Source organism: Coregonus clupeaformis, chromosome 24, assembly GCF_020615455.1.
Source record: "Coregonus clupeaformis isolate EN_2021a chromosome 24, ASM2061545v1, whole genome shotgun sequence".
Taxonomy (NCBI): Eukaryota; Metazoa; Chordata; class Actinopteri; order Salmoniformes; family Salmonidae; genus Coregonus; species Coregonus clupeaformis.
Window position 1 is genome coordinate 24,997,020 of NC_059215.1, and position 13,436 is coordinate 25,010,455.

Consider the following 13,436-nt stretch of genomic DNA (forward strand, 5'->3'; position numbering starts at 1 on the left):
GGTAAGGCAATAAATAGGCCATAGTGCAAAATAATTACAATTACTATTAACACTGGAATGAATAGATGTGCAAGAGATTATGTGCAAATAGAGATACTGGGGTGCAAATTAGCAAAATAAATATCAATATGGGGATGAGGTAGTTGGGTGGGCAAATTTCAGATGGGGCTGTGTACAGGTGCAGTGATCGGTAAGGTGCTCTGACAACTGAAGCTGGAGATAAGAGTCTCCAGCTTCAGAGATTTTTGCAGTTCGTTCCGGTCATTGGCAGCAGAGAACTGGAAGGAATGGCGGCCAAAGGAGGTGTTGGCTTTGGGGATGACCAGTGAGATATACCTGCTGGAGCGCATACTATGGGTGGGTGTTGCTATGGTGACCAATGAGCTAAGATAAGGCGGGGATTTGCCTAGCAGTGATTTATAGATGACCTGGAGCCAGTGGGTTTGGTGACGAATATGTAGTGAGGACCAGCCAACAAGAGCGTACAGGTCACAGTGGTGGGTAGTATATGGGGCTTTGGTGACAAAACGGATGGCACCGTGATAGACTACCTCCAATTTGCTGAGTAGAGTGCTGGAGGCTATTTTGTAAATGACATCGCCGAAGTCAAAGATCGGTAGGATAGTCTGTTTTACGAGGGCATGTTTGGCAGCATGAGTGAAGGAGGCTTTGTTGCGAAATAGGAAGCCGATTCTAGAATTAACTTTGGATTGGAGATGCTTAATGTGAGTCTGGAAGGAGAGTTTACAGTCTAACCAGACACCTAGGTATTTGTAGTTATCCACATACTCTAGGTCAGACCCGTCGAGAGTAGTGATTCTAGTCGGGTGGGCGGGTGACAGCAGCGTTCGATTGAAGAGCATGCATTTAGTTTTACTTGTGTTTAAGAGCAGGTGGAGGCTACGGAAGGAGTGTTGTATGGCATTGAAGCTCGTTTGGAGGTTTGTTAACACAGTGTCCAATGATCAATTAGCCTTTTAAAATGATAAACTTGGATTAGCAAACACAACGTGCCATTTTGCTGATAATGGGCCTCTGTACGCCTATGTAGATATTCCATTTAAAAATCAGCCATTTCCAGCTACAATAGCCATTTCCAACATTAACAATGTCTACACTGTGTTTCTGATCAATTTGATGTTATTTTAAAGGACAAAAATTGCTTTTCTTTCGAAAACAAGGACATTTCTAAGTGACCCCAAACTTTTGAACGGTAGTGTGTGTATGTATATATATATATATGTATATATATATATATATATATATATATATATATATATATATATATATATATATATATATATATATATATATATATATACACACACACACAGTGGGGAGAACAAGTATTTGATACACTGCCGATTTTGCAGGTTTTCCTACTTACAAAGCATGTAGAGGTCTGTAATTTTTATCATAGGTACACTTCCACTGTGAAAGACGGAATCTAAAACAAAAATCCAGAAAATCACATTGTATGATTTTTAAGTAATTCATTTGCATTTTATTGCATGACATAAGTATTTGATACATCAGAAAAGCAGAACTTAATAGTTGGTACAGAAACCTTTGTTTGAAATTACAGAGATCATACGTTTCCTGTAGGTCTTGACCAGGTTTGCACACACTGCAGCAGGGATTTTGGCCCACTCCTCCATACAGACCTTCTCCAGATCCTTCAGGTTTCGGGCTGTCGCTGGGCAATACGGACTTTCAGCTCCCTCCAAAGATTTTCTATTGGGTTCAGGTCTGGAGACTGGCTAGGCCACTCCAGGACCTTGATGCTTCTTACGGAGCCACTCCTTAGTTGCCCTGGCTGTGTGTTTCGGGTCGTTGTCATGCTGGAAGACCCAGCCACGACCCATCTTCAATGCTCTTACTGAGGGAAGGAGGTTGTTGGCCAAGATCTCGCGATACATGGCCCCATCCATCCTCCCCTCAATACGGTGCAGTCGTCCTGTCCCCTTTGCAGAAAAGCATCCCCAAAGAATGATGTTTCCACCTCCATGCTTCACGGTTGGGATGGTGTTCTTGGGGTTGTACTCATCCTTCTTCTTCCTCCAAACACGGCGAGTGGAGTTTAGACCAAAAAAGCTCTATTTTTGTCTCATCAGACCACATGACCTTCTCCCATTCCTCCTCTGGATCAGCCAGATGGTCATTGGCAAACATCAGACGGGCCTGGACATGCGCTGGCTTGAGCAGGGGGACCTTGCGTGCGCTGCAGGATTTTAATCCATGACGGCATAGTGTGTTACTAATGGTTTTCTTTGAGACTGTGGTCCCAGCTCTCTTCAGGTCATTGACCAGGTCCTGCCGTGTAGTTCTGGGCTGATCCCTCACCTTCCTCATGATCATTGATGCCCCACGAGGTGAGATCTTGCATGGAGCCCTAGACCGAGGGTGATTGACCGTCATCTTGAACTTCTTCCATTTTCTAATAATTGCGCCAACAGTTGTTGCCTTCTCACCAAGCTGCTTGCCTATTGTCCTGTAGCCCATCCCAGCCTTGTGCAGGTCTACAATTTTATCCCTGATGTCCTTACACAGCTCTCTGGTCTTGGCCATTGTGGAGAGGTTGGAGTCTGTTTGATTGAGTGTGTGGACAGGTGTCTTTTATACAGATAACGAGTTCAAACAGGTGCAGTTAATACAGGTAATGAGTGGAGAACAGGAGGGCTTCTTAAAGAAAAACTAACAGGTCTGTGAGAGCCGGAATTCTTACTGGTTGGTAGGTGATCAAATACTTATGTCATGCAATAAAATGCAAATTAATTACTTAAAAATCATACAATGTGATTTTCTGGATTCCGTCTCTCACAGTTGAAGTGTACCTATGATAAAAATGACAGACCTCTACATGCTTTGTAAGTAGGAAAACCTGCAAAATCGGCAGTGTATCAAATACTTGTTCTCCCCACTGTATATATACTGCTCAAAAAAATAAAGGGAACACTTAAACAACACAATGTAACTCCAAGTCAATCACACTTCTGTGAAATCAAACTATCCACTTAGGAAGCAACACTGATTGACAATAAATTTCACATGCTGTTGTGCAAATGGAATAGACAACAGGTGGAAATTATAGGCAATTAGCAAGACACCCCCAATAAAGGACTGGTTTTGAAGGTGGTGACCACAGACCACTTCTCAGTTCCTATGCTTCCTGGCTGATGTTTTGGTCACTTTTGAATGCTGGCGGTGCTTTCACTCTAGTGGTAGCATGAGACGGAGTCTACAACCCACACAAGTGGCTCAGGTAGTGCAGCTCATCCAGGATGGCACATCAATGCGAGCTGTGGCAAGAAGGTTTGCTGTGTCTGTCAGCGTAGTGTCCAGAGCATGGAGGCGCTACCAGGAGACAGGCCAGTACATCAGGAGACGTGGAGGAGGCCGTAGGAGGGCAACAACCCAGCAGCAGGACTGCTACCTCCGCCTTTGTGCAAGGAGGAGCAGGAGGAGCACTGCCAGAGCCCTGCAAAATGACCTCCAGCAGGCCACAAATGTGCATGTGTCTGCTCAAACGGTCAGAAACAGACTCCATGAGGGTGGTATGAGGGCCCAACGTCCACAGGTGGGGGTTGTGCTTACAGCCCAACACCGTGCAGGACGTTTGGCATTTGCCAGAGAACACCAAGATTGGCAAATTCGCCACTGGCGCCCTGTGCTCTTCACAGATGAAAGCGGGTTCACACTGAGCACATGACAGACGTGACAGAGTCTGGAGACGCCGTGGAGAACGTTCTGCTGCCTGCAACATCCTCCAGCATGACCGGTTTGGCGGTGGGTCAGTCATGGTGTGGGGTGGCATTTCTTTGGGGGGCCGCACAGCCCTCCATGTGCTCGCCAGAGGTAGCCTGACTGCCATTAGGTACCGAGATGAGATCCTCAGACCCCTTGTGAGACCATATGCTGGTGCGGTTGGCCCTGGGTTCCTCCTAATGCAAGACAATGCTAGACCTCATGTGGCTGGAGTGTGTCAGCAGTTCCTGTAAGAGGAAGGCATTGATGCTATGGACTGGCCCGCCCGTTCCCCAGACCTGAATCCAATTGAGCACATCTGGGACATCATGTCTCGCTCCATCCACCAACGCCACGTTGCACCACAGACTGTCCAGGAGTTGGCGGATGCTTTAGTCCAGGTCTGGGAGGAGATCCCTCAGGAGACCATCCGCCACCTCATCAGGAGCATGCCCAGGCGTTGTAGGGAGGTCATACAGGCACGTGGAGGCCACACACACTACTGAGCCTCATTTTGACTTGTTTTAAGGACAGTACATCAAAGTTGGATCAGCCTGTAGTGTGGTTTTCCACTTTAATTTTGAGTGTGACTCCAAATCCAGACCTCCATGGGTTGATACATTTGAGTGTGATGTTTGAAATGTGATTTTGTTGTCAGCGCATTCAACTATGTAAAGAAAAAAGTATTTAATAAGATTCTTTCATTCATTCAGATCTAGGATGTGTTGTTTTAAGTGTTCCCTTAATTTTTTTCAGCAGTGTATATATGGGGCTGTTTGAATGGGTGTCATATAGAAAGTACATAATTCTTTGAAAATGTAAAATACTGCATCTTCTGTGTGAAAATGGCTTTTGACTGACAGTTAGCGTCTGCTTTCTATTCCCCGCAGGTATTCCCCTCAGGTTCTGTATGAGCCCTGCGTCCAGGACATTGTCACCTTTCTGGTGGTGTTCATCTGCAGTCAGAACTACATCCGGAACCCCTACCTGATCGCTAAGCTGGTGGAAGTGCTGTTTGTCACCAACCCGGCAGTGCAGCTGCGCACCCAGCGCTTTTCCGAGATGATGGAGAACCACCCCCTGTCCGTCAAACAGTTGGTCCCGGCCCTCATGAAGTTCTACACAGGTGTGACCACTTGGTGCAGCATTTTGGGAGGGGTAGAATTAGACACATTGCACAATTTTCACACTTTTGCACGAACATGTTTACTGTGCTGGCTTGGATATTTTCTTCAGATTGTTCTTTCCAGCATGGTTCCATCAACTATAGTGGATGTGTAACCATACCATCACAGTACTGCTCGGTTTGGCTCGACTCAGTAGTGTACAAATGCTATTAGAGTGGAGTCAAGTGCACTGATTCTCACAGGCAACTGACTCTTGTGTGCCTTCCCTTCCACAGATGTGGAGCACACTGGTGCCACCAGCGAGTTCTACGACAAGTTCACCATCCGCTACCACATCAGCACCATCTTCAAGAGCCTCTGGCAGAACGTGGGTCACCACGGCACTTTCCTGGAGGAGTTCAAGTAAGTGGGCTAGAATCAAAGCTTAGTATTTATCTTATGACAATACCTATTATGGTGATAGCCTGGTCTAAAAAGCTGCCCGCTGTCCGGTCATGCTGAATGCTGCATGTCAAATTTACTCAGACTGAGTTTGTGTGACTTTGACTGGCTTCTGAAGGCCTCCTAGTCAGTCAATCCATCTGTTTATTCCTCTGTAGCTCTGGCAAGCAGTTTGTGCGCTACATCAACATGCTGATCAACGACACCACCTTCCTGCTGGACGAGAGCCTGGAGTCCCTAAAGCGTATCCACGAGGTCCAGGAGGAGATGAAGAACAAGGAGCAGTGGGATCAGCTTCCCAGAGTCAGTACGGTTTTCCCGGGGGGAAAAACATGAACATGTTACGAAGCGCCTTTATAATGCCTTACGACTCTTTCTCCCTCAGGAGCAGCAGCAGAGCCGCCAGTCCCAGCTGACCCAGGACGAGCGGGTGTCGCGCTCCTACCTGGCCCTGGCCACCGAGACTGTCGACATGTTCCACATCCTCACCAAGCAGGTCCAGAAGCCCTTCCTCCGGCCCGTAAGTACCACTCTGACCAGGGGAAAAAAACGTGTTTTTTTTCTCATACTTTCCAGTCTATAAAGGGAGAGATGGGCACTAGAACATAGTTTACAATGTTGTATTCGACAAAGATGCGGTTATATACTGTTTGTCAACAGCCCCCACAGCAGCCAAATAGAACATTGACAATAATACTTTTTTTTGCTGGTGTGCTCGAATGGGTAAAAAACTAAGGCCATGGAGGTGATCTTTGAAAAGAGTAGTCTATGACTGGCAGAAAAACTAATGGGAATGATGGCGACCACTTAGTAAAATGAAAAATGTAGGAAAATTAATTGTTTGCTTACTTTTTCCATCAAGGCACTTGCCTTCATCCATTTTCTTCATGAGTGCCATGGTGGGAAAAGTAAGCCCCACGATAATATTTTTCAAAAACGTTTGTTTACTGAGTGGTGGCCATCATTCCCTTTATTTTTCTGCCAACAATAGAACATTACTGTGTAGCGGCATGGGGAAACATATTACTGTATGAAGCCTACTTCAATAGTAACCATAAACCACTCCTATTCAGGGATGTAGGCACTTAATTCATATTTTTCCTGGTGACTTAACTCCCTGCTCTGTGCATTTCAGGAGTTGGGGCCTCGTCTGGCGGCCATGCTGAACTTTAACCTCCAGCAGCTTTGCGGGCCCAAGTGCCGGGACCTGAAGGTGGAGAACCCAGAGAAGTATGGTTTTGAGCCCAAAAAGCTCTTGGACCAGCTTACTGACATTTACCTGCAACTTGACTGTGCCCGCTTTGCCAAGGCCATCGCCGACGACCAGGTAAACTGTAGTAGTAGCACACCTGGCTTTCAAACACTTGGGAAATCGATTCAAATACTTTGCCTGTTGTAGCTTGCATTGTTTAATAAACCAATAAAAAAGTCCCCAAACTGCAAACCTCGCCAATCTGGCACTCCAGGCAGACTCAAGCAAAATGTTAAGAATTTGAACCCAGGTCTGAGTAGTAGTAGGCCACAATAAATGTTTGTATGCATGCTTTACTGTATGTATTTTCTATACTGTATAATTTCACTGATGTACAGTATTACCAGTAAGATTATTTAAAAGATTATTTAAGTGTTTTGACCATTCATGACAAATACATTTATCTAATCTAATCTAAACCCCTGCTAAATAAAGCGCTTTATACATTAAAACGACTCCGAAGGAATGACCTTACTGCAACTTGATTGTTACGCACACAGAAATATAATTACTAGAATGGACATTCCCATTCAAGTCACATTTTGTGATTGGTGGCCCAGCTATATTAAGTGTATCCATAGCAGGAAGTTAAAGCAGTTCCTATGGTTACACACCTACAGTATGTCATAATACAAGGCTTGGGTAAAATACTTATTTGTTTATGAAATTCAAGGCACATTGTAGTAGTTAGCTACAATACAAAGCCTGGGGAGAGAATGTTTACTGCCAGCGACTGTGCTCTTAGTACAGACCATGCTGACCATCTCAATGGCGAAGAGGTATAACGATGGAGGAATTCAGATATGTCATTGTTTTAGCACTATCCACTGAGTTTTTAAACTACAGTGCATGTGATGGTTCAATGCACCAACAAAGTAGCACAATATACTTTTGGGGTTTTTCAAATTGGCGGCGTCTAGGTGGTAAAATTGGAATCATGTATACTGTGCTAATGACAATACAAAAAAGGAGTAACAGAGAACAATGTACAATAAGGCAAACTTAGCAAACGAGGCAGTTGTGATAAGTACATGGAGGCCGCCATCTTTATGCACCTCTGCTATTTTGTCATCATTTGGGAGAATGACACACTCGCGTCCCAAAACCTCTCAGGGATAATTCCTTCAAAAGGCTGTTTTCTTCCCTTCCCCCATTTCCAGGGATGTATTCACTAGGAACCAAATAGAAGCAAACGGTAAGAAACTGGGAGGGATCTTCCTGAATTTGTCCAATAAGAAACGTATTTTTTTTGTTTTTCCGTTGCAAAACGTTTTGCTGTGGTGTGCGGTAATAAATACACCCCAGGCTTACATGGTGTTACATAGTCCCGTGTAGCTCAGTTGGTAGAGCATGGCGCTTGCAACGCCAGGGTTGTGGGTTTGTTTCCCACGGGGGGCCAGTATGAAAATGTATGCACTCACTAACTGTAAGTCGCTCTGAATAAGAGCGTCTGCTAAATGACTAAAATGTTTTTTTTAATGTGTTCTTTCTCTCCCCTTTCCAGCGGTCGTACAGCCGAGAGCTCTTTGAGGAAGTGATTTCCAAGATGACGAAAGCTGGCATCAAGTCCACCATCGCCATTGAAAAATTCAAGCTACTATCGGAGAAGGTGGAGGAGATAGTCGCCAGGAACTCTCAGTCCGAAATGGACTACAGTGACGCACCTGACGAGTTTAAAGGCAAGTGTTCAAACTCGCAAGTGTTTAAACTTAACTTTCTAGTGTATGAACTTAAAAAGTGTTTGAAATCTTTATTTATTGTGTTGTTACTAATTGCCCCTGACAGCAGCGGCATGTTAATTTGGATGCAACATCACAGTATGACTTGAATTGTGCAGACAGGGCACAGTTCTCTATGCCACATTAGTAAAGCACAGTGTCTGTTCTGTACAATACATTTCTATCTGCAATGTTCTGAACTGATTTTTTTCATAACGTATAAGACTTGGATCAAAAGAGCTGACCCCAAGTCAGTTTGATTGGGACATAAAAGTAATGGGAAGACCCTCTATCGTGGTAAAATGTTGGACATTTTACGTGGGTAATGGCGGTCACACAAACCGCTTAGACTGGGCTATCCTATAACCACTGACTTAATATACTCTGGGAGGGGAATGCAGGCTGCATACTTCCTTTTGTGTGGTGTAAAAGACTCAAACCAAAATCGAATCAAATTTGGTTTGTCACTTGCGCCGAATATGCTTACTTACAAGCCTTTAACCAACAATGCAGTTTTAAGAAAAAAAGTGTTAAGAAAATATTTACTAAATAAACAAATTAACATAATAAAATAACAATAACGAGGCTATATACAAGGGGTACCGGTACCGAGTCAATGTGCGGGGGGTACAGGTTAATCGAGGTAATTGAGGTAATATGTACATGTAGGTAGGGGTAAAGTGACTAGGCATAGATAATAAACAGCGAGTAGCAGTAGCGTTTAAAAAGAAAGGGGGGGGTCAATGCAAATAGTCCGGGTAGCCATTTGATCAACTGTTCAGCAGTCTTATGGTTTGGGGGTAGAAGCTGTTAAGGAGCCTTTTGGACCTGCGGTAGCAGAGAGAACAGTCTATGACTAGGGTGGCAGGAGTCTTTGACAATTTTTAAGTCCTTCCTCTGACACCGCCTGGTATAGAGGTCCTGGATGGCAGGAAGCTTGGCACCAGTGATGTACTGGGCCGTACTCACTACCCTCTGTATAGCGCCTTGCAGTCCGATGCCGAGCAGTTGCCATACCAGGCGGTGATGCAACCAGTCAGGATACTCTCGATGGTGCAGCTGTAGAACCTTTTGAGGCTCTGAGGACCCATGCCAAATCTTTTCAGTCTCCTGAGGGGGATTAGGTGTTGTCGTGCCCTCTTCACGACTGCCTTGGTGTGTTTGGACCATGGTAGTTTGTTGATGATGTGGACACCAAGGATCTTGAAGCTCTCGACCTGCTCCACTACAGCGCCCTCGATGTGGTCTTCCTTTTCCTGTAGTCCACGATCATCTCCTTTGTCTTGATCACGTTGAGGGAGAGGTTGTTGTCCTAGCGCCACACTGTCAGGTCTCTGACCTCCCTATAGGCTGTCTTATCGTTGTCGGTGATCAGGCTTACCACCGTTGTGTCATCAGCAAACTTAATGATGGCGTTGGAGTCGTGCTTGGCCACGCAGTCGTGGGTGAACAGGGAGTACAGGAGGGGACTAAGCACGCACCCCTGAGGGGCCCCCGTGTTGAGGATCAGTGTGGCAGATGTGTTGTTGCCTACCCTTACCACCTGGGGGCGGCCCGTCAGGAAGTCCAGGATCCAGTTGCAGAGGGAGGTGTTTAGTCCCAGGGTCCTTAGCTTAGTGATGAGCTTTGAGGGCACTATGGTGTTGAATGTTGAGCTGTAGTCAATGAACAGCATTGTCACTTAGGTGTTCCTTTTGTCCAGGTGGGAAAGGGCAGTGTGGAGTGCAATAGAGATTGCGTCTTCTGTGGATCTGAGGTGTCAACTAACTATCTCGGGTTAAAGAAAACCCTGAGGTTTTATTTTTAAATGTGTAACATATAAAACCCTCAAAGACACCAACCTCAACATTTCAATATAGGACCCAGCATTTCATTTTAAGCTAATTTAATTATCTTCATGATTTCCTTGCATGCGTTTCGGAGAAGTCTATGCTTTGATTTGAGAATACAGACACATGCATGCAAATATACTTGCAGAGGACGTAAAAACACCGTCTGAATAGAGGAAAGTGTGTCGATTTTGATTAATTTCATATTTCATTAACTTATTTTATTAAACAATTATTTATTTTCAATATAACACATCGCACTCAAACATGACACAACATTGTACTCTCTCATCCTGGGCGAAATACATTTACACAGCTCAAGGCACATTTCTATATTTTACATTTTTGTTTTTGCATATCACATAATTTCATCCACAAAAAAAACAAATGTTGCATAAATGGGAGGGCTGCAACGAAGGCAAATATATAAATAATTGAAGATACAAATTACATTTGTTTGCATGTGTGTGTTTGTGTCCACAGACCCTCTGATGGACACCCTAATGACAGACCCTGTGATATTGCCCTCTGGGAACATCATGGACCGAGCCATCATCCTCCGCCACCTTCTCAACTCCCCAACTGACCCCTTCAACAGACAGCCGCTCAACGAAAGCATGCTGGAGTCACGTATGTGTACACACACACACGTCTCAAAGTCATATCCACTTAAATTGTAACTCCCTATACTCATAGCCTGCAGTTCAAAATGTTAGTTTGATATGTGAGGAAAAGGAAGTACCCACCCGAAACAAATGTGACTTACTGAAAATGGTGACTTCTAAAGGCTTGGCGAAAAATGTGCATGAAAATGAAGTCGTCTGTCGTTGAATGACAACAAACACTTCATTGAAGAATCCCTACTGTTGACCAATCACCGAAGAAGGGGCGTAGACTTCCGATTCCGAACTTTGGCTTGCCCCGAGAGAGAGAAAAAAAACTGCTGAAAAGAAACCTTGCCGAAGGCCAAAACGAATAAAAACATCACAATATATGCATGAACCGTTTCGGATTGGAAGCATGTAGACGTCTTAACCCTAAAGTTTACTTGGACGTCTACCCACTCTTATTTTGCACCCATATCCTTTCCTGTGCACACTCTTGTGGTTCTCAGGTAAAGGGAGGAAACATTCTCAACTCTATCTTGCGTAAAAACAGTGAAAGGGTGCTTCCAGACAACAGTCGGTCACGTAATCAATTAAAAAAGTGGACCAGCACTCGACAGTTGGAATTGAAGTCTTTTATTCATTTTTTCTTTTCTTTTAGGCAACATGTCCTGCTAGCACACTTTATTAACTATGTGGGTCCCCATGGGCTTGTGCTCACGTTCTGCTCTGTCATTGTCTTTATTCACAGTCCCTGAACTGAAGGAGAGGATCCAGGCATGGATGAGAGAGAAGCAAGGCCAGGGACGTTTCCTCTAATGACACCCCAACTTCGACCCCCCCACCCCCGCCGTCAGTAAGGGATGTTACCACCATTAATTCACCATGCGTGAATGAAATACCATCAAGAACGGGGGGAAAACGCAAGAGAGAAATAAACGAAACCTGATTTTATTTTTCTTCCCTTTATCCTTATTTTCTCGGGTCGTCATCTGAAGGCCCTTGGCTCTAAAATGAAACATAATAAAGTTAAGACTTTTAAAAGGTTTTTGCTCATGACTTTGTGTATATATCTACATATATACATAACACTGCCAGGATAAGCAGTTGTCACAGCCTACAAGTCATAGCAGCAGAATGCATTGCTACATTCATTGTTTATTTTCCCTCGGTTTTGTGAGACTTTATGTATACTTTATGTTAGCTGAATTATTACATTTCAGCTTTATGAAGGGGCGGATGATACGTTTAGGATTTGGGATCCATTTTGGTTGTCTTGGTGGTAAAACTTTCAACAAGACATTGAAAAGAAAGTGGCTGAACTAGTTCACAATAGTGTTTATCATAACCATACAGTTTACAGTACAACATGCGCACATCTTGTGCAGTTTGCTGAGGCGGCTTGGGAAATGAGAATACATATTTTTAAATGTAGCTTGAATTAAACGTGCTAGATTGTCTTGTAGACAAACGAAAACTAAATGTGAGCTTAATTTGATGAAAGTGGTAAGTGAAGCATCAGTTTAAATTATGTACGGTTGGTTAGTTTGGTTTGTGTCTCCCTGTTGATGACTTTGATAAGAGTGAATAAAGTTTTATTTGCATGGCCTAAAGTTCAGAACCTCCCAAGCGCCTCATGGCATAACCCTCTTACGATGGAGCAGAACGATCACAAAACAATGTAAAGCATCATTGTAGCATGAACACCATTGGAGAAACAATAGGATATAGGAGCACACCAAAAAAAACATCTCCCACCTCAAGATGTCTCTCAAAGCGCACTGTTTCTTAATCCGTACCCAGGTTGCTGACTTAAACACCCAGACCCAATTTGCTCCCTCCCTCCCTCTCCTCCTTAACCCTAACCCTTCGAAGTTTGCAGATATGAAGGGTCTGGATAGATATAAACTGTGTAGTGTATATTGCTTTGCACAGATCTGCAAAAATCGAAGGGTCAGGGCCGAGGGGAAGGAGTAGGATGGGAATTGGGAATGTCTAACTGTAACTTAAGGCTCGCACACATCTCACCAAATGTTGATCTCAATGTTTTTCTATATGTAAAATCAGTTCGCAAATTAGGTTGAGGTGCTAAGTGCTCTCGGCCAGCAAATGCTATTTGTGTGTCTTGGCCCTTAAAGGAAAACTCTACTCCGCAAAATGCATCATCATGATTTGGCAAGTGACACTTTGCTTCTTGAAAGTCCAATCTCTTAAATTGACTGCTGATATGCAAAACATTTTGGACTAATGAAAAAATACCAAAATATAGTTTGAGTGGATTTTTCCTTTAACTGTACAGGAATTTGTTTATTTTACCCACATACCTGTTTTGGAATCCAGGACTTTGAATTGAAATAAATGATGATGCACACACGTTCACAGCTAGTGTTGAAATTACTTTTTCAACTGGGATGGGTTATTTAATTATATTAATCAAAATGGGTTGTTTATTGATGTAATCTATAGAAATTGACCTTCGTAATATTACATTTGGATAATATAGATATATTGAATTCATATGCGTAACTAATGTAATTGTTTTCTGATTTGAACAAATTATAGCGAACCACTGGTAGTAAAAAATAAGCATGTCAATGCAAATAGGTGCAAAGGTATAAAACACTTCCTCTACTTTCAAATAAGTTTGAGCACAATGATCTGCAAATACTGCTTTATTCCTTTGAATGAAAGTTACCACTGTTTATCAATGGCTTGATTCC

At 43.6% G+C, this 13,436-nt stretch overlaps 1 protein-coding gene across 5 annotated transcripts in view; it reads left to right on the forward strand.

The window, feature by feature from the left end:
* Positions 1-13,095, forward strand: part of ube4b (ubiquitination factor E4B, UFD2 homolog (S. cerevisiae)) — a 52,447-nt gene extending 39,352 nt beyond the window's left edge. For all 5 annotated transcript variants that reach the window (XM_045207117.1, XM_045207118.1, XM_045207119.1 and 2 more), the window contains 8 exons: positions 4,635-4,870; positions 5,147-5,273; positions 5,471-5,615; positions 5,698-5,832; positions 6,448-6,639; positions 8,069-8,243; positions 10,595-10,741; positions 11,468-13,095. In XM_045207117.1, coding sequence (XP_045063052.1) covers positions 4,635-4,870; positions 5,147-5,273; positions 5,471-5,615; positions 5,698-5,832; positions 6,448-6,639; positions 8,069-8,243; positions 10,595-10,741; positions 11,468-11,535 — 1,225 coding nt within the window. In that variant the 3' untranslated portion in view covers positions 11,536-13,095. The remainder of the gene's footprint in view (positions 1-4,634; positions 4,871-5,146; positions 5,274-5,470; positions 5,616-5,697; positions 5,833-6,447; positions 6,640-8,068; positions 8,244-10,594; positions 10,742-11,467) is intronic.
* Positions 13,096-13,436: the final 341 nt, after the last annotated feature.